General features: G+C 34.0%; 6 protein-coding genes across 6 annotated transcripts; 3 read left to right on the forward strand and 3 right to left on the reverse strand.

Moving 5' to 3' along the window:
* The first annotated feature begins 948 nt into the window (after positions 1 to 948).
* LOC123889790 (uncharacterized protein OsI_027940-like) lies at positions 949 to 3,882 on the forward strand. The gene is made up of 7 exons (XM_045939287.1): positions 949 to 1,155; positions 1,686 to 1,872; positions 2,093 to 2,246; positions 2,346 to 2,380; positions 2,561 to 2,698; positions 2,781 to 2,838; positions 3,588 to 3,882. The coding sequence occupies exons 1-7, from the start codon at positions 1,151 to 1,153 to the stop codon at positions 3,692 to 3,694; spliced, it is 684 nt and encodes a 227-aa protein (XP_045795243.1). The 5' UTR covers positions 949 to 1,150; the 3' UTR covers positions 3,695 to 3,882.
* Positions 3,883 to 5,331: 1,449 nt separating this feature from the next.
* LOC123892743 (WD repeat-containing protein GTS1) lies at positions 5,332 to 9,402 on the forward strand. The gene is made up of 8 exons (XM_045942602.1): positions 5,332 to 5,584; positions 5,724 to 5,934; positions 6,609 to 6,704; positions 6,806 to 6,880; positions 7,340 to 7,450; positions 7,765 to 7,856; positions 7,981 to 8,065; positions 8,765 to 9,402. Exons 1-8 carry the CDS (start codon positions 5,454 to 5,456, stop codon positions 9,140 to 9,142), a joined length of 1,179 nt encoding a protein of 392 aa, XP_045798558.1. The 5' UTR covers positions 5,332 to 5,453; the 3' UTR covers positions 9,143 to 9,402.
* An 851-nt stretch (positions 9,403 to 10,253) lies between these two features.
* Positions 10,254 to 13,484, reverse strand: LOC123893177 (sm-like protein LSM4). The gene is made up of 7 exons (XM_045943103.1): positions 13,332 to 13,484; positions 13,001 to 13,042; positions 12,788 to 12,886; positions 12,614 to 12,691; positions 12,111 to 12,150; positions 11,382 to 11,564; positions 10,254 to 10,657 (listed from the first exon to the last, which is right to left on the reverse strand). Exons 1-7 carry the CDS (start codon positions 13,332 to 13,334, stop codon positions 10,635 to 10,637), a joined length of 468 nt encoding a protein of 155 aa, XP_045799059.1. The 5' UTR covers positions 13,335 to 13,484; the 3' UTR covers positions 10,254 to 10,634.
* Positions 13,485 to 14,979: 1,495 nt separating this feature from the next.
* LOC123892635 (thiamine pyrophosphokinase 2) lies at positions 14,980 to 17,923 on the reverse strand. The gene is made up of 6 exons (XM_045942478.1): positions 17,570 to 17,923; positions 17,373 to 17,469; positions 16,493 to 16,565; positions 16,192 to 16,293; positions 15,700 to 15,949; positions 14,980 to 15,366 (listed from the first exon to the last, which is right to left on the reverse strand). Exons 1-6 carry the CDS (start codon positions 17,703 to 17,705, stop codon positions 15,248 to 15,250), a joined length of 777 nt encoding a protein of 258 aa, XP_045798434.1. The 5' UTR covers positions 17,706 to 17,923; the 3' UTR covers positions 14,980 to 15,247.
* A 2,295-nt stretch (positions 17,924 to 20,218) lies between these two features.
* LOC123892688 (xyloglucan 6-xylosyltransferase 2-like) lies at positions 20,219 to 21,610 on the forward strand. Its single transcript, XM_045942538.1, has one exon. It carries the CDS (start codon positions 20,219 to 20,221, stop codon positions 21,608 to 21,610), a length of 1,392 nt encoding a protein of 463 aa, XP_045798494.1.
* Positions 21,611 to 23,022: 1,412 nt separating this feature from the next.
* Positions 23,023 to 23,758, reverse strand: LOC123892695 (translocator protein homolog). The gene has a single exon (XM_045942548.1). It carries the CDS (start codon positions 23,692 to 23,694, stop codon positions 23,071 to 23,073), a length of 624 nt encoding a protein of 207 aa, XP_045798504.1. The 5' UTR covers positions 23,695 to 23,758; the 3' UTR covers positions 23,023 to 23,070.
* Positions 23,759 to 23,961: the final 203 nt, after the last annotated feature.

The following is a 23,961-nucleotide window of genomic DNA, read 5'->3' on the forward strand; positions in this document are numbered from 1 at the left end:
ACTTGATCCTAACCGCGACCTATCAGTATAACCAAAGTTATCGAGCAATGTGGAACATATATGAGATTGACCCCAAGAATAAAAGAAAATTTCTCACAAGAATATGATTGAGAATGAGAAGTACATGAGAGCTTTATATAGTCTAATCTTGAAATAGTAGAATTTATTTCCCACTACCATGCATTTATCATATGTATTAGAAAATACTATATAAATTTCCACTAGCTACTATAAACATTTCCACTAGCCACTATAATGATTTAGAACACTACTATGAAGCATCTAGAGAGGCTATGAGGAAACTAAAGGTCATCTAAAAATCCACTCAATACAAAAAATGAAAATCACATAAAATAAAGAAAAGTGGACTTAATTATTTTCTTAGTCCAATATTATTAGACCACAAATTAGCCTATGAATGCTTCTTATTATGTGAATTGAGCTTCATCCAATTTATGTCTTCAAGTTGAATAATTTCTCTTGCCCAATAGGATTAGGAATAAGAACAGTAAGTTACCAAAATATTGTGGTGTATTTTTTTATGAGTTTCCTTCCATATTCTTAGTGAAGTCATGATCTCATCAGGTGTGATCAGTGATCACCAAGTAATTGAGCTCAACGCTCAAGTAATTAATGTGTTCGGCTTAGGACAAATCATTCGAGAGAACATGAGTTCAACTTTTCGAATGAATTTTTGTTTTCAAATTTTACTTACCTCAAGGTCAAACTTCGATTTATCAAACCTCCTTCCTCGGAACCGAAAGGTTAAAAAAAACACAAAGTTATGTATTAGAAAAACGTAGGTGCAAGTAGCAACAATCCCCAAAGTGAAAGTTGGGTTACAGAAAACCCACATATTTGGGCTTAATTAATTAATCACAATCCAAAGAGTTTAGTCCATGATGAATTAAGCATATTCTTAAATTAAATCTAGAGAGTGATTCGTGTAGGGGAAAGTACTAGAAGTGATTGTGTCATAAAATATCAACAGTCATAGTTAAACCATCCTATAAATACCCCTGTTCCTAAAGTGATAGCTGAATAAGTGTCATATTTGGGGTTTTTTCTGTCGCCAACCAAATAAGGAATTAGGGTTTTACACAGTGCCTACCTTTTTCCTCTTCGATTTTCTTCAATCAAATCTAACATCATGAGGTACCTACTCCAAACCCTACATCTACGATTCTCTCTTAGCTTATCTTCACGTCTTCTTTCGTTTTGCTTTTCTCGTCTTCTTCTCCAAATCCCTAATTTCAATCGTTTTTCCATTTTCCTCTTCTTATCGTTCTAATTCTTATGTTATAAGCTTGCAATCGTGTTTTCATCGATTAAATTGTTGATTTTTATAATCTGTTATGTTGTCTGTTGAAAATTATTCTGAATCTTTGCAGATTTGTTACCTTCACTTTGAATTTGATGTAAAAATTCCTTTTTTTCCTTAATTTAAATAAGGGGTATGTTGAACTTAATAATTAAATCATATATCTGTGGTCATCGATGCAGATTGTGATGGAAAATATGCTTTTTTATGTCAAATTTGCTTTCTAGGTTTCATATGACTATTTAGCTTGTTCACCTTCAATTAGTTAAAAAAAATTGTTTTTGATTGTGCTTTATGATTTAAAATGGATATCTCGCTTATGATTTATATGCTCATTTATTTATGGTTGTACTTTATGATGCAGTCGTCATCCTGAGGTTAAGTGGGCACAGAGAGTAGACAAGGTCTACATCACAGTGCAGTTGGCTGATTCCAAAGATGCTAAAGTCGATCTTACTCCAGAAGGTGATTTTATCTTTTCTGGCAGTGCTGGAGCTGGTGACAATCAGTATGAGCTGAAACTGGAGCTCTTTGACAAGGTTAATGTAGAGGTGAGAAAATTTCCCAAATTTTTTATACCATGGCATCCTTTTTAAATATTTTTACCATCCTTAATAACTCGGTTTCGTACATGACTGCTTATGTAGGTGGTTACTATTTTTTATCTTCACATTTTTTTTATAATTGTTGTGGTTATGATTTGCTTTCAAAGTTATGGTCTTGTGCTTGTCTTTAATGTGTTTCCTTGACCACTATCTTATCTGGCTGCAGGAGAGCAAAATCAATGTAGGAGTGCGAAGCATATTCTGTGTAGTGCAGAAGGCGGAGAGTGGATGGTGGAAGAAGTTGCTGCGTGGAGAAGGCAAGCCTCCACATTATGTGAAAGTAGATTGGGATAAATGGGCTGATGAAGATGAGGATGAAGGTATGCATTTCGTGTCACGTGAAACTTTTTTAATGTATAGAAAGTTAATATAGTTTTGTTTGAAATCTGATTGAATTGCTTTTGTTTTTTGTTTTTCAGCTGGTGATGTGGACATGGGAGGAATGGATTTCTCGGTACGTAATATGTTCTTTATTTCTCAGTTTTATCATTTTGTTGATATTACATTTTATTCATTGGATGTGTCATGATCCCATGGGAAGGAAGAAATTCTACATGTATGGTGTATTCATATAATTTATTTTATGTTCTTCTGTTGATGTTATACATTGTAATTACATTGTGTGCTGCTGCAGAAATTTGGCGATGATGGAATGGGAGGCATGGGAGGCCTGGGTGGAATGGGAGGCTTGGGTGGAATGGGAGGCCTTGGCGGAATGGAAGGATTGGGAGGATTGGGAGGAATGGGAGGACTAGGAGGAATGGACTTCTCTGTAAGTGATGTTTTCAATTGATTTGCTGTTTTTCTTTTTATGTTATATGTTGTAATTACTTAATTACTTGTGTGTGCTGCAGAAATTTGCTGGGATGGGTGGTGATGCATTGGATGATGTTGACGAAAGTGACGATGAAGGTATGCATGCACAATTTCATTTTTGTGGTTGATCTCTGTGTTTGTGTGGTGTGTGTGTGTGTTCCCTGCACATGATACTTGGTTATTAGTAAGTTAATATAATATGCTTGTATGTAGTAGCAAGGTAGCTTACTATTTAAAGCAATAGTAACATCTTTTTGTTGTAGGATATGTTAAATATCGGTTATTATTATGTATTTTTGTTAACATATGGGTATCTTAAATTGGTTGTTAACATGAGGATTGAGGATTAAGAGTGAAACTAAGTTGGAGTTGATTAAGTAGCACTACAGCTTCTATCATGTTTTACTACTGCATGGAACTTCTGGAAACTAAAAAAAAAACTTAATACATATACATTTATGTATTTACACAAATCAGAGATTAAATTCGAAATTTATATGTAATATACTAGCGGCTTGTTAATTTCAATTTGAGGGCATTCTACTAGGATAAGGAAAATAAAGAAAAGAGGATTTTTATTGAAGTCATTTAGTTTTTTATTATCATTTTGTTGCATTTTTTTACCTCTTTAGTTTCTGTTTTCTCATTGCTTGACATTACTATTGTGTATTTGGCTCTTCTGTCTGTTTATAATCCTTTTTATGACAAAATGCCCATGATAAGTGTGTATACTAGAAAGACATGTTGCAGTTGTAAAATATCATCAAGATATTTGGTATTGTTTTTTCTGGACCATTGGAATTGTGTGGGCTAACTGAAATATTTGTGTTTTGCCAATTGTATAGATCAAGAGGTGTCGAAGCCTGGAGAACAAGCTGCTACTGAGCATGATGCTGTCAAGATAGCTGGTGAGGCAGCCACAGAGAGTAAAGAAGCTACTCCAAGCACATAATAACCTTGCAGTGCAAGATTTCAAGATGCTTATAAAGATTGTCTGAGTGAATTTTTCCTCTATGTACCATTCGGTGGTAGTTTAAGTGGGAGACGTTTGTGTCCTCTTTGCTTTGTTGACTTAACCGTAGGATATTGTATAATTGAGATTTATTTAATGCATGAATGAATGGCGGTGATTTGTTTCTAGCCAGGGTTGTCTTGATTCAAAACGTTATAATATTTCACTTGATTTTATTTCACACATCAAATTTGATGGATTTTACAAAAAAAATTATGAAAATAGTGACAGAATTTCCATAAGATTTAGTCATTCTTGTCAAAATACCAGTATTGTTGAAGGATCATGTTTACTCAAATTTGACACTTAGAACAGAATTTGCAAAAGTTCTGCAGTGCACAACACTGATTACAGCTTAACATGGAAAGTACATGTTTCTACTTAACATGGAAAGTACATGTTATACTTAAAACTCTATTTTTATCACCAAAAAGGTATGGTAACGCAGAGGAACTCTTAGATGTGCATAAACGCAAATGAAATGCATTTAGGCACACATACATGAATGGAAAAAAAAGTAAAAGTTTACGCAAATGAAATGCATTTAGGTACACATACATGAATGAAAAAAAAAGTAAAAGTTAAATAAAATAGTCATATCAATTAATAATATTAATGATTTCTTTTATCTTTTAAAAGTATTATGTGTAACAGAGAATCTTAGTCTGTCTTTAGTCTTTCCTAGTATCAAATAAATGGAGAGATCAAGTTCTCAGAGAATGTGTTCCAAATGATTTTCAAGCCAACTAAGTACTGCATGGAGAAATCAATGATGATGCTGTCAAAGCATGCGCGGAAGTGTTTGAACTTTGAAGTGCTGGTTACTATTATTACTGGTCTGCCCTATAATATACACTAATGTTTGAAAATTTATAAAACTAACAATAATTTGCCTTGTTCTCTGCGTTGTTCTCAATGAAATTATTTGAAATTGACGGGGATTCTCTCACAAATTGTCAAGTTGTCTAGTGACTAGGCTCATACAATATAAATATTTTTTCCTAAAATCCTAATTCTCAAATAGTGTCTCGTCCCCTTCAATAATATTTTAGTAGTTGCTTAATCCTCACTTATAATTCATATTCATGTACACTATTCTTATCCCTAAAAATCTCACACTAACGAATCTTATTCACTTAATCATTGGGGTGTTTGCATGTATACCATGCCCTTAGTGGATTGTTCACTATCTTCAACCACTCAATTAACCCTCAAACCACAAATTTAGGTCTAATAAAGACCAATTCTTATAACATGGTAACCAAAAAAATTTGTTATAAGTGCAACATTTCATAACTAGTAGGTTATGCATAAAACTCATTTTGCAAATCCTTTAGTAACTTTTCTTCTTGGATAGAATTATTAGAATATAGTACATAAATCTTAGCTCAACAGATATAAATGTCGAAATTGCTAGTGTTGAACGTCGGGGCCGAGATTTGAACCCCGATCACTCCACTTTGTGTGTGTGAGTTTTCAATGTCTTTGTTATTTTGTCTATTAAAAAAAAAATTATTAGAATATACGTATATACAAGTAAATTTATTTATTCTAAATAAAAGTAAAAACAATACAACAATATTGGGCTTTAGGTGAGGCTTAACTGGACCTCATCGTAGCTGATCAAAGCCCTAAAACCCTCGTCTTCTTCTTCTTCTTCTTCCTCTGCAATTGCACCTCGTAGAAACCGAAACAAAACATGGAAACAATTGCGGCCATGGATGTTGAGGAACAACCTTCGCCCACACCCAACAACGTTAAACGCTTCGGTCTTAAAAACTCCATTCAAACTAATTTCGGCGAAGACTATGTTTTCCAAATCATCCCAAAGTATGTTCTTTTCACTTTCTTCTTTAGCTTTTAAATAATACTCAAACTTCATTCAAAATTGAAAAAGTTCACTTTTTTATTCTTGCCCATCAATTGGGGTTCTAATTTATGTGATTTTTTTTTTGTTTGTGAATGGAAGGGATGATTGGAGTGCAATGGCGGTTTCACTGTCAACGAATGCAGTGAAATTGTATTCACCGGTGTTGGGTCAATATTATGGAGAGTGCAAGGGTCACTCTGCAACTATCAATCAGATTTTGTTTTCGGGTCATTCTAATGATCCTCATATTCTAAGCTCATGTTCTTCAGATGGTACTATCAGAGCTTGGGACACAAGAACCTTTCAGCAGGTTAATTTCATTTGTTGTCATTTTTGTAATATTTACTCCATAGTTATAGTTTGTGTAGATAAAGTATTTTTTTTCATATAACAAGTTGTTTTCATAAGGTATCATAAGAAGTTTATGAAAATAAGCTGAAAACAGCTAATGGACATGTCATAAGCTGTTTTCTTAGGCTCTGTTTGGTAAAAATAGCGGATAACTGATGAGCTAGTTTATAGCGGATGAACTTATAAGCTAGCTTTTAGCTTATAGCGAATAAGCTAGTTGATTGAATGTAGTGTTTGGTAAAATTAGCGGCTGAACTAGCTTGAGTATGAAATGACCTAAAAAAGATATGTTTAATTAATATTTAATGTTTTCAAGTAAGATGATAGGGGTAAAATTGGAAGAAAAAATGATAAGTTATATAAGCTATAAGCTCATAAGCTACTTGAAATAGCGTTTGAAAAATAAGCTATAAGCTAGTAAAATAAATTATAAGCTCTTTTTGAAAAACTGTTACCAAACAGAGCTTTTTTAACCAAATGCGTTTATAAGCTATAAGTTATAAGGTAGCTTATGTGTCTTCCCAAACAGAGCCTTAAGCTCTTCCAAATAGTCTTACAAGGAAGTGTTTATGTCAGTAGATAAGTTCAAATAAGTCAATCCAATGGGACTTATGATATATTTGCTGTCTGCAGGTTTCTACCATCAATGCCGGTCCTTCACAAGAAATCTTCAGCTTTTCTATTGGAGGACCTTGTGGAAATTTAATTGCTGCTGGTTGTGATTCACAGGTTTGCTTTTGGTTTTTGTTATAGCTTGGTGATAGATAGATACTGTGCGAAATGATTTAAACTGGTATGCAAGCTATATCCTGATGTTTAATTATGATCAGGTACTCATATGGGATCGGAGATATAACAAGCAAATGGCATGCCTGGAAGATTCTCATGTGGACGATGTTACTCAGGTATGTTATGTTTGAATTACATTTGATGACGATTTATATCTTAATCTAAAACTTGATCTGATGATGGAATTGTAGTTAACACTGGCGAAAATGGCTTGGAATATTTCTGTAACCAGATAATGGAGGATATTCCTTATAGGTTTTTGAAACAAAATAGCCGAATCCTCATATTCTGGGTTTGATATTGTTAGTTGGAGTGATTGAACTTTTCTACTTGCTGTAGGCATTTCTTGCTCTTAAACTGTTATAGAATCAAAGATATTGGAATAAGAAGAAAATATTTGTTACTTGAAATATGTACATAAGATGAAGCCATTTTTAATATTAATCTAGATAAAGCTTTAGGAAGTTCTTATACTAGCTTTGATTCTTTACTAGACAATGATTTTAATTATTTGATTATCAAATGTGATTGATGAATTCATGTCTGATTTGTTGAAAATATGTGATTGATTTTAGGTTCATTTTGTCCCTGGTGAACCAGGCAAGCTCATTTCGGCTTCAGTAGACGGGTTGATCTGCATATTTGATACCAGTGGAGATATTGATGATGATGATCATCTAGATTTAGTATGTCTGGGACTCGAATTTATTTCCTTCAGTTGATATTTCTTGCAATTTACAATTTTTTTGAATGGACAAATATATTAAAATAAAATTAGATAAGTAATCATTAGAATAGGATTGTGTGTAGTTTACTTCTACAGTATGCAAATTAACAATGAAATTGATATTAATAACCCTATTAACACTATGATGCTTGCATGTGCAGAGCTAAAGCTCAAAACTTTGAAAAATAACAGGTTTCTTTTGTCGTTTGTATTTTTTAACTGGAGATAGATTCTCATTCTAAATTCGTAAATTTGTTGTTTACAAACATGCAGGTGATTAATGTGGGGACTTCAATTGCAAAGGTGGGATTTTTTGAAGAAAATTATCAGAAACTTTGGTGTTTAACACATATTGAAACTCTTGGGTACGGTTATCTCCATTAATGGGTTTTTTTTTCCTTAACTGTTAGATAGAGTTTACTAATTTGCAATGACGCATATTGTGTCTGATTCTTATATTTCATTTATTCATTCTACTCTTCTATGTAGTATCTGGGACTGGAAAGATAGTAGAAATGAAGTAAACTTCTCAGATGCACGGACTTTAGCTTCTGAAAGTTGGAATTTGGATCATGTGAGTTTCTTCCTTCCTTCCTATTTGATGGAATATGCTTATTTTTTTTAACTTCAAAGGCTTTCCACTTCATACATGAAAAATATAGCTTTAAGGGCAACACGGTATTATAAAGCTATTACCACAGTAGAGTTCAAGGAAGGATTTTATCTGTTGTATCTATTGTAACCAGCCTTACCTTGCATTTGCCAAAGGCTAATTTCACAACTCAAATTCATGACATCTACTTGTTGCCAAAGGCTAGTTTTATCTCATAATAAATAATGTAAGGTGATGCACAGACATCTTATGCAGATGATCTGTCATTGCTTGTCATATAAGATAGATTGGAACAAAGAAAGGATGGAGGGGGTTGTAAGAACTATAGCTCTCTTTAAGGCTGATTCTTTCGAGTTTTCCTTGTAGGAGAGCCTTTGCTTCGTATGCTTTTCAGCCATGTTAAGGCTCTGTTTGGATAAACATTTTAATTAAATGTTTATACATAAGCTTTTTCAGATAAGATAAAGTCAAACTATTGTCATGAAGCTAGAAACTGTTTTTATAAGCTAATATGGAGAGCTTATGGAAATAAGTTGAAACAACTTGTAGACATGTCATAAGCTATTTTCATGAGCTCAGATAAGCTAATTCAAACAGGTCCAAATATTATACTACTGTCCAATCCTTGGCCAAAAACTGATATATACTTTATTTTGGCAGGTTGACTATTTTGTTGATTGTCACTACTCCAAAGAAGCCGAAAAACTATGGTTGATTGGCGGCACAAATGCGGGTACATTGGGTTACTTTCCTGTAAATTACAATGGAATGGCAACAATTGGAGCTGCAGAAGCAATTCTCGAAGGTGGCCATACAGGTATTGTTAGAAGTGTTCTACCTATGTCCAGAGTTCATAATGAAATCGGTAGCAGTAGTAGTCATAGCTCGGGCATTTTTGGATGGACGGGTGGGGAAGATGGAAGACTATGTTGTTGGTTGTCTGATGATTCCCCTCAAAAAAATCAATCTTGGATTTCAAGTTCATTGATTATGAAACCAGAAAGAACTTGCAAGAAAAATCGTCATCATCCCTACTAATACTGCTGCCCCTGTGTTATTAACTACTTAAACAGTTTGATGCCAAAGGGTCATTTTTCTGGGGTTAATTTAGTTAGCTTTTTTGTTTTCACTGAACTTGGGTTAGGATGTGATGGATTTTTAAAAAAGTTGTATTTTTATGTATTACTCCATGTAATATTTGTAACGGGGCGTTTTACATAAGCCCCCTGTTTATTCATCATGTAACATATATTGATTCATATTATCCAAGGACAAAAATCTTCATCAATTTCTTCCTATTTTTCTGTATCTTTGTTTCATACAAGGAGGTTGATTTGCATCACACGTGTATGCAACCATGTTGATGTCGCACATATTAGGACTTCTAATATCTTCAAGTTTTGAATTTATCTTGTTATGTTGGAACTTCCAGAATAGGAAATTATGCCTCTTACCTTTAAAACAAATAAACACAGTTGGGTGGTTTGTGAGTGATTTTCAAAATAATGGAATCATATGAACATGCACACTAGAACACATGAAAAAATGATGGTGATGGGCGGGAGCTGGACGACAACACGAGAAACAGGTGCAGGAATTCTTGTAATCCATAGCCTACCGATAAAGTCAATCGAGAGAGCTCATTAAGAAAGAAGGTCATCTTCCATTTTTCGTGGTATTCGCATGAAATAGACCACAAAAAATATGAAGGTGAACCACAATGAGAAACATACTTGCCCCATTAGCATGCATATAACAAAGCGAAGTGCTTCTCGGGACAAAGGGCAGAAGGGAAGGTAGCTCGTGATAATCATTAAATTAAACGATACTAACATTTTACAATTGTTTATGAGAAGATTTGAACTAAAGTTACATGGAAAAATTCTTACAACTAAAATGACACTTCATAGACACCAAATAATAATATGATGAAGAAAAAGAAAAAAAAGAAGAAATTAACCAATCCAACTCTTGAATTATGTGATAAATATGAGGTGGGATCAAAGGTTACCCCGACCCCTCCTCCCCCAAAACACACAAGAATCAATCAAATTGGACACATAACTGCTGCAACTTTTTAGCAAATTCATGGTTACTCTAAAATTTAAATCATCATTCAACCTCAGAAGAAGAAAAAAAAAACAGATAATTTTTAACTAAACTAGAACATTAGTTCAAGTTAAAACCCCTCCAAAACATTTCATCTACAATTGTTAAAGGACTATCCTTAAGCATACAAAGGTTAGGTGCTCTTGCCACTATTGAAAAGAAAAAAATAGTTTGCCATTGGGAAGGCATTAGAAGTTGATGCAATGACAAAATCCTTCCTCAAATAATAATATATAATAGCACCAACATTTTTGAGACTATAAATACAAGAAAAATACTTGAAAGCTAAAATCCAAGGATTCACATGAAACACGGGCAGTGAAATCTGTTGCAGGTACGCATAAAGAAAAAGCACAAATGCCTCTAAAAGTAGCAAACTGGCCCATTGGATGTAGTTCACACTTCATATCACTTGCTTAGATCAACCTCTACCTCGTCCAGCACCTACAAAAAGAAGCAAAAGGTATTGGATTCATATACAAGCTTTAACTTCAAGGAACCATGTTAAAAAGGCATATATATTATATATGCAATTCTCCAACAATAAAGCTTAACATCAAAGCCAACAAATTGTAGAATTAGTAAGGAGTTTTTCAATAATAATAAGCTTTTATGCTGAATAATTTACTTATATATCAAGGAGCACATCTAGTCCAGATGAAAATAAAAGATAATAGTAGCAGGAAACTCTTTGAACTCTGACATAGTCAATTTGATGTACTAGAATATATGATAAATATCTTATAATATCTCAATTCTCAAAGTATATTAAATTATTTCTTACAATTAGCTTCCGTAGTTTCTTATATTTTGTGGTTTGCTTCTTTATTTGATTAAGATTATAAATCTAGTATAAGAAGTAGGGTCTTGCTAACGACTACCTCCGGGGCACTATTTAAGCATTCCATTTAAAGAAATTATTTATTCAAAAAGTGAAACATTTCAATTCCCAATGTGTTGACTTCACACATTTCCATAAAAAATTCACAAAAATTTACTGCTTGCTTAACGAGTGCCCCGGGGGCACTGGCACTCGTTAGCATTTCCCTAATAAGTATAAATAAAGGTTGATATTTAGTCTTCTGTATCGTAACAAAAACATAATTTAAGATAGAAAAGAATACACATAGAGGTGGTAAAACATACAATGAGTGCATTTATGGTTTACCTCTGCTTCCTCCAGGCTTTCCACCTTGGCTACCCCTACCTCGGCCTCCAGCTCCTCTAGCACCACCATCATCAAAACCACGCCCAATACCTTTTGGTTGGCGTCCACCAGCACCAGAACCAGCACCTTCCTCCCTACCTCCCCCTCTTCCCCTACCACGTCCCACGCCAGGTGGCTTGCGATCTGAAAAGGGTGACACTGATCAGATAACTTAACTTTTTATATAACTGGAAGGCTGCATGCATGAATGGCATTTCAAATTATGTGGGAATATAAATTTATCATTTGCTAATTTATAAACAAAATAGACGTGACCTGAAAAATGTCGGAATCAATCAGAAGAAAATTATATGCATCTTTTTTTTTTTTTTTTTTTGCTTACGAATTATATGCATCTTTGTTATAACAAGCATGTAAATATTCTTTTTCCCCTTGTAAACCACCAAATCAATTTACATATCAAGATAAAGACCAACTGCTAGATCCAACAAGAGAAGTTTGATGGGTTTGCTATGGCGCATGCAAAACACTAAAGAGATGTTTTAATGGACTTAAATACCATATCTCAACCTCAACCCAAAATCTAAAGGTATCAGATTCATAGTTCCTTCCACATTATATCCTCCTCAGCTTGATCGTTCCTATTCTATGTAGGATTTTTCACTCAGACCCACACGACACACTCTAAAACTCTCAAAACCAACTACATATAAAAACAATGGTTCATACCTGTGCGGCTCTTGGTTTCTTCTTGAACTTTGTCAATAACCTAAAAGAAAAGGCAATAGAGCAAAATTAGTTGACAAAAAAGTACATACAACTTAGAAATCACTTAACAAATTATCAACATCAGCTGATTCACTAAAAGGGTAGCCTAATGCAGAAGCTCCCACAATTTTGGGGTTTGATGACTGATGAGTACAGCCGTAAACCCTAAAGCACAAGGCTTTTCCCCCCTGACTAAACCCATGACCAACAGATCACATGGTATTAACTAGCAACTCTACTATTGTGCCAATTGCCAAGGCTCGCCTTCTTAACAACCTATTCACCAATGATTTTTTAAAATGATTTTAAGGGAGTGCACTGTCCGTGTAAACTAACATATAAAGTGGCAAAATAATGAATTCTCATCGGATGTCAGCGTCAAACTGATCAACACAAACATTACACATCCCTTAATCTCTTTTTATACAACTAAAATCTTAGCAAGCACCACCACCATTACATACCTCATCAGGAACACGAAGGTACTTAATCGTATTGCCTCGTATATAACACTCGGGCATCCGCCAAAATCTGTCTCCATCCTACATTGTCAATAACAATCAAAATCAACAAACCAACCTTTCAATAACAACAAATTACAAAAACACAAAACAAGGACACTTAAAAAAGAACATTACTTTAGAGGTACAAATAACTTCCCGGAGATGAATGTTCATCCATGTATCACAATTAACCAAGTGACCATTATAAGTCTCTCCATTTTTCAGCTCCACCAACTGTAACAAAAAGTTCAAAAAAACATTTAACAACAATAAAAAAACCACAATTTATTATAAATCAAACAGAACATCACAACAAGGTAAAATAAAGAAAAGGTTTTGGTTACTTACCATAGGGTGGCCTTGTGCAGTCTTAAGAAGTGAAAGAGGAAGCTGCAAAAATTAAAAAAAAAGATGAAAAATTAACATAACTGTAATCATATAACTAACAGTAACAGTAACATAAACCCTACTAATTCGAAACTTTTTAACGTAAAAGTTTGTGATACCGACACGACATCCTATGATCAATTGGGGAAGTTGAATGCGGCTAGGGTTTCCGGAAGAAAAAAAATGTTTTTTTTTTTTGTTTGAAGAGAGAGGGAAAGAAAGGGAAGAGAGAATATGAAGATCTAGGTATTCGTTGAAAAAAAAAAAAGGTTGGAAAAGGAAAGGTACTTACCATGTTGATTTGTGGGTGTGGTGTGTGGTGGATGAAGTTGTGCGATTGAGAAAAGAGCAGAGAGAGTGAAAAAGAAGGCGGAGGAGGAGGGAAAGAGTAGAGAGCTCTGTGATTGATTTCTTGATTTTATTTTTCTTTTGACAAAGATTTCTTCTTTATTCCCCTCTATTTTTTTTATTGGAAAACATAGTTAAATTGATTTATTTTAGTTTGTTTTTTTTTTTTTACAAAATTTAAAATTTGATATGATTTATATCTATTTTTTTCTATATATTAAGAAAAATATTAATGAATGTACCAAAGAAAATAAAAAATATTAATGATTCTGCGAGCTTAGCTCGGTTGTGGTTGGGACATCGCATTTTATAGGCAGAAATCAGGGTTAGAACTTGGACACTTATTCTAATCAATATACTACCTGACTAAAAAAAATTTAAATTATTAATAGCGGGTGATGGGAAGTGGTCAACTGCCGAAACTTTGTCGTCAATTAAACAGTCGGAACTCCACCGTCAACCACTGTAAGATCGTCGACGCTCTGCTGAGCACTTCCCACTTACCAAAAAAGAATATTAACTGACTTAAAAAAACTGATTACTAACGACATGTATTTACAAAAAAAAAAAAAAATAATAGCTGGACATCCCAATTTTCTCAACACTCATTTCAGATTTTCCCAATTTTCTTTTTCACGTTTTCCTTGTATTTATGCTTAAGTTTACAAATTTTATCGCGAAATTGCTTTTGCATAATAGTTTTGACGCTAAACAAATGCATATGGACTTTGTAAAACACGTTTAATATTTTCGTCAGATCAATGTTTGTTGTATATTTAAAATCTAGGAGGCCATTGACAAGAACTATTTCATCATCTTTAGAGTATAGAAGAGTCTTGGGCTTCACCATTTAAAATGAAGATTATTTCTGGTTTCCTGTCATTGTGTGCGCGTGAGAGAGAGATAGGGTTTTGAGTTGGAAGGAGAAGTTATAGTGAACAAAACAAGGGGTATTATTTTTGCCTGTTAAAATTACGGTATTAAAATGAATGAAAAGAAGGTTGCTTGTGAAAATCAATTAACTTTACTTTTCCTATGCAATTGCAGGTTAATGATGGGATTCTGAGTAAATAAATACCGTAGAATAGAATTAGAAGCGACTGAACTGACTAGAAAGACCAAAGAACCACCTGTTATTATCATTATTACTATTTTTTTTGGAGTACTCGTTATTACTCCCACCGTAATACAATATAAGTCATTTTTAACATAAAACACAATTAAGAAAATATAATTAATGTTAGATAGGAAAATTGGGATATTCTCAACCCATACTCTTATTTGTCAATGTTAAGGTTGACTGCCATGAATTTGGAGGTTTATTTGAGATAATTTAAGTTAACGGATACTTGGTCACTCGAGCAACACCGTTTACTAACCCCATTGAACTCATCATTATTCCAAAACTCAAGTTGAGGGAAATGTGGCATTTACATTCGTGATAGCACATAGCTCTCTAGCTCTTACCTGTGTATCTTGGTTCCCCTCTTAGATCGATGTCCGAGAACGGGAGGCGGTCGCCTCTTTTATTTTCAACTTTTTTCTGTCAACTTATTCGATTTACTACATCAATGGATAATAAAACATACAACTGAGTCAAGGAATATAAGTAGCTTCTTTGTTACCTGAACTTCCATGATTTATTGGTTATTAGGAATATAATTTCCCAAATCAATGAATAATCCCCTTTCAACCCTCCCATAATTTGCACAGTAAATGAAAAGAAAAAGAAACATAAACAAAGGTCAGCCGATCTAATAAAAAAATGGTCAGAAGAAAGTCTGGCCATTCAATGGAATAAGACCCATCGAAATAGACATGGAAGATGTCAAAGTCTGTGCAGTATGCAACATGTAAAACCTAGAGCTTCTTGATAGAAATTGTCCAGAGAAGATCTGAATCAGACTGTACTGTTACTATATCTCCTTTTATGATATTTGATGTGCTTACTAAACCACCAAATCTCATCTCCGTTTCATCTGAAATTGTCAAAATAAAATGCTAACCATCAGACTCCGGTGACAAACAAGATTACAACTTGATGATTGGATAAAAAAATTAAGGATAACGATTCATAAAAAGCATCATGTATATACCGTCAATTGTTGATATTCTAATAGACTGATAATTAGTGTATTTATTTACTCATTAGGAGCACATGAAAAGTATTCCATCCTATATCTCTGATTAACAACAGCCACGCAATAAAAATAAAGCCTCGGGAAGCACATTTTCATTCAGTTAAAAATTTACAGGTTTGGAACTAAAACAATCACATAGCATTATTATTCAGCAAAATATGCAATACTTACTGAGGTCCCACTTTAGTCCTGTGGTTGTAGAACTTCCAGATGGCATCCCGATGGGAACGAGTCCACAATGTGGACCCTCGACAGAAGATTGAATGAAGATCTTGTGCGAGTGATTCTTTGGAAGAAGGTGAATGAGGCAATCGTCGGATAGAAGGATAACACGTGTGTTGGAGAATCGACACAACACATTAATATTTCCCATCTCGTGATCAAATCTCCCACCAAGTGCTCCAACAGCAAGAATGCACAACTGCCATCATGTTGAGAGATAAGAGCAGCTGAGATTAATTCCAATAAGGTACAGCCAAATACACATAGCACTATAGTGATTATTTACTATTAAGCAGGGATAAGGGCTCATACTAAACAAGGTTCAATTCATTTCATTTATCCAAAAACTATCTAAGGCTAAATTTGAAATTGGCATCCGTTCACCCCCCTGTCCTCTCCTTGCAAAAGACATAATAAAGTATCACCAGATATTTAACTTACTTCTGATTTATCAGTATCTGGTGTAAGGTCACGTATGTATGCAACACATTTGTGTAAATCCGTGGTGTCCTGATCTTCAGACTCGTCAATTATCTTCGTTCCCTGCTTGAAGCAAAAGAGCATAAGACATTAAGACCCTCGACATGATTTTATGGAATGAAGACTATATACAAAGTAGCAGTAACATAGGAACCAATAATGACAGTTTGGTATGAACCAGAAAGTTGAGTTCTGAAATAATTGTCTCCATTACATGACATTCACAAACAAAAACCATAAAGATGTAGATAGAGAGGGATACCAGCTTTGCATAGAAATCACGTACTTCTGTCCTAATTGAATCCATGTCACCTTTGATTGCATCAGGCTTGTACCTGACAGAAACCTCAACAGTTAGATAATAGGAAACTTTTAACTGACTAATCATAGACAAATAATGGCAAACCAAGCTCTAGGTCACCAAACTAAATAAAACAAGTACTGCCAGTAGCACAGTAAAACAATCACTTTTACAAAGCTTTTAGCGAGTCCATTACAGTTGTTCAACAAATAAACTTCACATGTATTTGGTTCTATGGTGGCAAAATTTGATTTTAGTAAAAGTGAGTATAAGATAAAATTATTTATGTTTGGATATGTTCAGGTAAATGTTGGACAATAAATTTGAGTGTAAAAAACATGTTTTGAGGCAAAAGCTACAAATTTTAACTCAAGTTAGAATCAATTCTAGATTCAAAATCAATTCTAATCGGGACACTAAACATACCAAAATCAGTTTGAGCCTTTGAGGTCACCAGAATCACTTTTGGATCTCCCAAAAGTGAATCCAAACATGTACTTACTCCCTATGACATCAATCTCAAAAGCATAAAGAAGTGCTTTGTGAGAAAAGTTAAATCAACTCATTGAAAGCTATGGTTGACTGACTACCAGTCACAGGTAATCTACATACAATTTTCAACATATACATAATACCAAACATTTACTTCCTCCCAATAAATGAAATAGTAACTGCAATTACATAATAATTAAAATATATGAAAAACCAGTAACTGAAAACACAAATAAGGAAATATAGCATAGGCACATAGCTTTAATATGACAATATCAAATAGAAAAATACAGTGCGTGGTATTGCCACCATGAACATAATAAATAAACAAGATAAGAAAAAAAAGTACCTGGTGCGAACATTGGAAGGATTAAGTTTAGGGAAGCAAAGAGGCATTTCATCAAACACGCGGTTGGCACCACCATCAGCGCAGACTCGTATATGTGCTGTAAAGAATCAATCAATTAGGAATAACTAACTAAGTAATGCATGAATGAATGAATTCAATAGTAATATAGAAAAGAGTGAGGGTGCAGGAAGAAATACCATGGTCCCAAAGCAGAGGAGTGAATTTGGGGAGGTTTTGATTTAGAATAACGAGAGCGTATTTAAGAGAAACAGAGGAATTATTATCCGAAGGAGGAAGAAGAAAATTTGAAGAATGAGACATCAACCCCTCCATTCTTATTCTTATTTTCTTTTATTTTTCTTCTCCCAAACCGAGTTTCGCTGAGTTCCTAATACTAATATTTCTTTTTTTTTTTTTTAGGAATATTACGTAACATAAAATAATTTTTATTTTTATCTTAGTCCTATGAACAGTACTATCGTTAACGTCATCAGAAAGTTGAATTGAATGAATGAATGAAATGAACACGCTAATTTCTTGCTTTCCACACTTATACGAGGAGAATAGTCATAGTCAATGATATAAATAATATCTTCTAGAGGTAGTAGTTAGTAGGTGCTGAATAATGAATAGTAAAATAGTAGTACAACTGCATTCCCTACCGTCCAGATATGAGCTGGTAATGTTATGTGTGCCTTTGCGATTCGTTTCAACCACCTTGTCTCCTCTACTTGTCCAAATTCAATCCTCATCATTCAAATTTCAATCACTCAACTCAATACAAATTAAATACTACTCTTATCTAATAACAACATGTGCCATGTGAAACACGCGGATTCTAGTCTGGGAGACATGATAGGTCTCTCACCGATGCATTATGTATTTTGTGGATCGGATTGAATGTGTGTAAGATATTATGGTGTACTGTCAGTATTATATTATTTTGTATTTATTTTTTTAAAAAAAAAATCCCAATTTTTTCGGGAAAAAATTTCGGATATTTTCCGATATTTTTCTGGAAAAGTTCCAATATTTTATTCGAAAAAAAAGTTTCAAATATTTTCTGTTTTTTCACTCTTTTTTGTAGCAGCAATATTTTTTTCAGGTGAACATTTCGAAACTATTTTCCCCAAAAAATTGGGAACTTTTTCCATAAAAAAATCTAAAACTTTTTTCCGGAAAATATCCGAAACTTTTTCCCGAAAAAAGAACGGAAATTTTTTTTCCAAAAAAACTCCGGAATTGTTTTTATCTGAAATCGAAACTTTTTTCCCCAAAAATCGGGAACTTTTATTCCGAAGAAAAAATAGAAAATTTTTCCCGATAAAATATCGAAAACTTTTTTCCGGAAAAAATCAAAAACTTTTTTCCAAAAAAATTAAAATAATAATATAATACTAACAGTACACCGTATTATGATGTACACATTCAATCCGATCCATAAAACTTGTGGTGCATTGGTGAGAGACCTATCATGGTCTCCCACCCTAGAATCCCCCTGTGAAACATCCTTCAAAAAATATGGAATTAGATCCTCTTCTCTCTATTGTATTAGGTCAACTTTTTTTAGTCTTTATTCAATCGGTCGAGAATGTATAAAACATAAATTAATTAAAAGAAACAGTTTTGAATAAGAGAAAAAAAGATAAATAGTTGAGATGATGGTACGACGGATAACAATATAGAGTGAACTTGAGAGGATCCAGATCCAAAAAAGATAGAGTGTGCCTGCAAATATACTTTGATGTTTAAGTCAGCAAAAACATGACTCGAGAAAAAAGAGGTAAATATAGAAGTGTAAAGCTAAGGTTAAATATTTCGAATGTTAGTCCACTAGTTTAATTTAATTGACAAAAAAATGCTAAAATTATTAAGTCAAATATCACAATCGGAATTCGAACTCCAACTATTTCATTTGTGTATGTGAGTTTATGATGACTTTGTTTTTTTTGAACAAGTTCATGATGACTTTATTATTTTCGTCGATATACAAAAATTTTAAAAAAAAAAGATTTTTAGAATAGAGGGGTTAAAAATCTTTTTTTTTTTTTTGTGTTAACCCTCTACATCTTTATAAGCAGGTCCCACAAAAATATATTATAATAAGGAGAGAGAGTACCTATTTGAGAAGCAGTACCTATTGGTACTCAATGAGTTTTGCTCCAATGATAGTATAAATCTTTTTTTTTTATTTGTGCGTTAACCCTCTTGTTTCCGGGGGAATGAGACATCAATAACTCAGATTTCGACCGCATGGTAAATAAAGTCTCGATTTTTTTCAAACGATTCATCCTTATAAAGAGTTCACTAACAATTTGAGCTCAATGTCTTGGATTTTTTGTTGCTGTTGTTGTCAATTAACCCAGTAGGCAGTAGCTAGAAATTCCACCAAGGTGGAAAAGTAGGATGACCGATATTTGAACTTCGATCTCTTGTAATAAAATACAATGTTCCTACCAACTGAACTAAGCTCACGAGAATGTCTCGGATATTTATAAATCTAAATTTAGACAAAATAGAAAATTAAAAATTATAGGAAAAATATAATGAAATGAGAAATTTTTTCCTTATTTGTATATATACCAAGAGAATATGCTTTTGGTGTCTTTCGCCAGCCAACCCTTGTTGTCTCATGTCTGTCTGGTTTGTTAATTGTTATTTGTTATCTCTTCTCTTCATCAACAACTCAACCGCGTTTCTGCATTCATTTATTCACCGACAACAAAACATAAACGCTAATTATATCCTAAAACCCACCGTTCTGTTTCTTCATTCATTTTTTCATTCATTCATTCCCCTTTTTGAGCTTTTAAACAACAAAAAAGCAACATTGGCGACAATAAAAAATGTTAGAAAAATGTTTGGGACCTCAAAGAGCTAGAAAATTTCAGAGATTTCTCAACCATTGTAAGGTTACAATCCTCTGTCTCTTCCTCACCATTATTGTCCTACGTGGCACCATCGGCGCCGGTAAATTCGGTACGCCGGAGCAAGATTTCGTCGACATTCGCAACCGTTTCACCTCTCGTAAGCTACCCGAATCATCTCACCGCATTCTCGGCGAGATTCATTCAACAACAACATCAACATCTTCTTCTCGTTCAGATAGTTCCACTTCTTCAACAAACAATTACAATGCTTTCGATATCAACACAATATTGGTCGATGAAGAAGAAGAAGACAAAAAACGCAGCTTGAATGAGCCTTATCGTTTAGGACCAAAAATTTCGAATTGGGATGAACAGAGATCAAAATGGCTTCTTGAAAACCCCAATTTCCCAAATTTTATTCGACCCGAAAAGCCTCGTGTGCTTTTGGTAACTGGGTCATCGCCAAAATCATGTGAGAATCCGGTTGGTGATCATTACTTGTTGAAGTCGATTAAGAACAAGATTGATTATTGTCGTTTACATGGTATTGAGGTTTTTTACAATATGGCTCTTTTTGATGCTGAAATGGCTGGTTTTTGGGCAAAGCTTCCATTGATTCGTAAGCTTCTTTTGTCACACCCAGAAGTGGAGTTTCTATGGTGGATGGATAGTGATGCTATGTTTACCGATATGGCCTTTGAGGTTCCTTGGGAGAAGTATAAAGATTCTAATTTGGTTATGCATGGTTGGAATGAGATGGTTTATGATCAGAAGAATTGGATTGGGTTGAATACCGGTAGTTTTTTGTTGAGGAATTGTCAATGGTCATTGGATATTCTTGATGCTTGGGCACCAATGGGACCAAAAGGGAAAGTTAGGGATGAAGCGGGGAAAGTGCTTACACGCGAACTCAAAGATAGGCCGGTTTTTGAAGCGGATGATCAATCTGCTATGGTTTATTTGTTGGCTAAGGAGAAGGAAAAATGGGGTGATAAGGTTTATCTTGAGAATGGTTATTACTTGCATGGTTATTGGGGGATTTTGGTCGATAGATATGAGGAAATGATTGAGAATTATCATCCTGGTTTTGGTGATCATAGGTGGCCATTGGTGACTCATTTTGTGGGGTGTAAGCCTTGTGGGAAGTTTGGGGATTATCCTGTTGAGAGATGCTTGAAGCAGATGGACAGAGCTTTCAATTTCGGTGATAATCAGATATTACAGATTTATGGATTCACACATAAATCATTGGTTAGTAGGAGAGTTAGGAGAATAAGGAATGAGACTAATAATCCTCTTGAGGTTAAAGATGAACTTGGTTTGCTCCATCCAACTTTTAAAGCTGTTGAGGTATCATCTTCTAGGTGAGATGTGTTGATTGATTGCAATGTGTTACATATTTAGTTGCAGAAATAGAATTTTGTCTCCTTGTCATTGTAAGAAACAGGAAAGTAGGAGATGCACTTTTTTGGTTTGACATTCTTCTGTAACTTCTGAACATATAACGGTTCATTGTGTTGTAAATTTGTAGCTGTTGTATTGGTTTCTAATTGCAGACTTGCGGTTATGAAGTTAAAATTGTACTCCAAGCATTTTGGAATTCTCAATGGTTTTTATTAGATAAATAATTTGTTGATAACATTTTTCTTCTTATCATGACATTAGGTTCATTTCTTAGTTTGTTATAGGATACTTGGGAGTTATTCATCCTCTATATAATCTTTCATTTGCAATCCTTTGTAATCTTCTGTTCAATCAATTGATCAATGATGAGTTTATTCATAAAGTTTATTCGTCATTCAAGTAATAAGATAACAAAATGTGGCAGCCAAATTCTATGGAATGTTGTATAAGGTGTGGTGAGGATTATAACAATTAGTTGTTGTGTTTGTGCAATGATTATTGCTTACATGCTTGTGTCCATGTTACATATCAGCAAGCCCATGTTGTTATCTAGCAGACTTGCATATAGTTCACTGTTTCAGGCATTGGATTTCAATCTCTCAAGATTATGCACTGGACAGAGAGGCATAATAAACAATTGTATCATTGTTAAAAAATTTGTTGCATTGTTGTGTAGTTACTTTTCTGAAATAAAAGTATGTTGCTCTTTTAGATCCTTAGTTTTTAGTTTGGTTCTCTTTCAAGTGGTTGTGTATGCATAGTTAAACTTGAAGGTGCTGCTTATTGTTGAACATGCTGAATATTCAGGTAGCTTGTTAACTAAGAGCTTAGCTGTGTGGTATCTCAATCTATAGACTATAGTTACTTGGGTGATTGTAAATTAAAAATGCCTAGCTGTGTGATATCTCAATCTATAGTTACATAGATGATTAAGTTGTAACTGTGATTGACAGCATATATAAGCCATACCTGGTGCTTGAGAGAGCATGAGAAGAATTGTAATTGAGTACTATTTAATTGATTACACCAAAAAGTGAAATTGTAATTGAGTATTTCATTTGATTACATCCTTACATTTTTGTTGTTATTATCCCAATTTTAACTTGAACTTATAGCCTTCATCAAGACTGTATCGATTTCATAACACTGATATGTCTATTTTGGTTCCCTTAAAATCCCAGTATATAATCCCAGTAACAAAAGAAATGATAAAAGCACAAAAATGCAATATTCTATTTACACTATTCAAATTTAACACATACACTACACTATATAATCATATTTGGATGTAAAAAGTACAAAGCATCTAAAAAGTGGGAATCTGCATATTATTTACACCTGGTATCTCCAACACATCAGTCAAACTGGCTGTTTATGTTTCCTTCTGCTACAATACAAGCAACATGTATGTATTTAGAGATTTTTCAGATAAAAACTAGCTTCAGATTAACAATGGAAAGAAAAGCAATACAAGCCAAACAAGGCTTTATCAAACTACTAGCAATAGGATTAACCTTCTCAAACAAACGCATACACCCAAACATACTCCCAAAAATTCCAAAACAAATCAACAAACCAAAACTCGTTGCTCCAACTCCAAAAACAAAAGGATCCCACAGAACAGTAAAGATAAGCTGAAGCAAGTAAAGCAAAAAAGCAGTTGGATTTCTATGAAAGCCACCATCAGCCCACACCATCCAAGCTGAAAGACCCATCAAGAAGCTTGAAGCAGGTAACATAAGGTGTAAAGCCCAGGAAGGTGGAAACCAAAATGGCTTTTTTGAACTGGTTATGACTAGGTTGATGTGGTTTGAAGAGGTGAATGAAGTAGATATGTAAATGGATAAAAGGGTTATTGAGAGAGGGAATGAAACTGCTATTATGAGTGATCTAAGACCACGTTTTGCCATTGCGGTTCTTTTGTCTCTTTTGCTGTTAATTGTTGATCCATTTTTGTTGTTTGTGGTTGTTGTTGTTGTTGTTTGTCCTTGATCAGGTGTTATGATTCGTTGTTTGAGGTCTGTGGTGGAAGATGGTGCTGCTGCCATTGGAGAAGAGAATAAAGAGTTGGAAGAGAAATGAATGTGAGAGAGAAGAGTGATGGTGTGTGTAGAAATAGTGAGTGATGGTGGAAAAGTGAGTGACAAGTGGAGGAGAATGGAAGGGGTTTGAATGAGAAACGTTACGAGTGTGCAATTGGTAGTGATAGAAGATAGGAATGAATGAGAATTTAGTTTGTTTGTTTGTGACTTTGTGTTGTGTCTTATTGATGATGTTGACCATGATGATGTTGTGGAAGCTGGTAGTTGCAGCAC

This window comes from Trifolium pratense, linkage group LG6 (assembly GCF_020283565.1).
Source record: "Trifolium pratense cultivar HEN17-A07 linkage group LG6, ARS_RC_1.1, whole genome shotgun sequence".
Classification (NCBI taxonomy): Eukaryota; Viridiplantae; Streptophyta; class Magnoliopsida; order Fabales; family Fabaceae; genus Trifolium; species Trifolium pratense.

Coding starts and splice junctions, on each gene's coding strand:
- LOC123889790 (XM_045939287.1), top strand. Junction 1,873..2,092: donor TTGACAAGGTTAATGTAGAG/GTGAGAAAATTT, acceptor ATCTGGCTGCAG/GAGAGCAAAATCAATGTAGG. Junction 2,699..2,780: donor TAGGAGGAATGGACTTCTCT/GTAAGTGATGTT, acceptor TGTGTGCTGCAG/AAATTTGCTGGGATGGGTGG.
- LOC123892743 (XM_045942602.1), top strand. CDS start 5,454: ATGGAAACAATTGCGGCCATGGATGTTGAGGAACAACCTTCGCCCACA. Junction 5,585..5,723: donor GTTTTCCAAATCATCCCAAA/GTATGTTCTTTT, acceptor TGTGAATGGAAG/GGATGATTGGAGTGCAATGG. Junction 7,857..7,980: donor ACACATATTGAAACTCTTGG/GTACGGTTATCT, acceptor TCTTCTATGTAG/TATCTGGGACTGGAAAGATA.
- LOC123893177 (XM_045943103.1), bottom strand. Junction 11,565..12,110: donor AGAAACCAAGAGCCGCACAG/GTATGAACCATT, acceptor CACCCTTTTCAG/ATCGCAAGCCACCTGGCGTG. Junction 10,658..11,381: donor AAAGCCTGGAGGAAGCAGAG/GTAAACCATAAA, acceptor TTCTTTTTGTAG/GTGCTGGACGAGGTAGAGGT.
- LOC123892635 (XM_045942478.1), bottom strand. CDS start 17,705: ATGGAGGGGTTGATGTCTCATTCTTCAAATTTTCTTCTTCCTCCTTCG. Junction 16,566..17,372: donor CCTTCCAATGTTCGCACCAG/GTACTTTTTTTT, acceptor GGTTTCTGTCAG/GTACAAGCCTGATGCAATCA. Junction 15,950..16,191: donor CAGATACTGATAAATCAGAA/GTAAGTTAAATA, acceptor ACATGATGGCAG/TTGTGCATTCTTGCTGTTGG.
- LOC123892688 (XM_045942538.1), top strand. CDS start 20,219: ATGTTAGAAAAATGTTTGGGACCTCAAAGAGCTAGAAAATTTCAGAGA.
- LOC123892695 (XM_045942548.1), bottom strand. CDS start 23,694: ATGGCAGCAGCACCATCTTCCACCACAGACCTCAAACAACGAATCATA.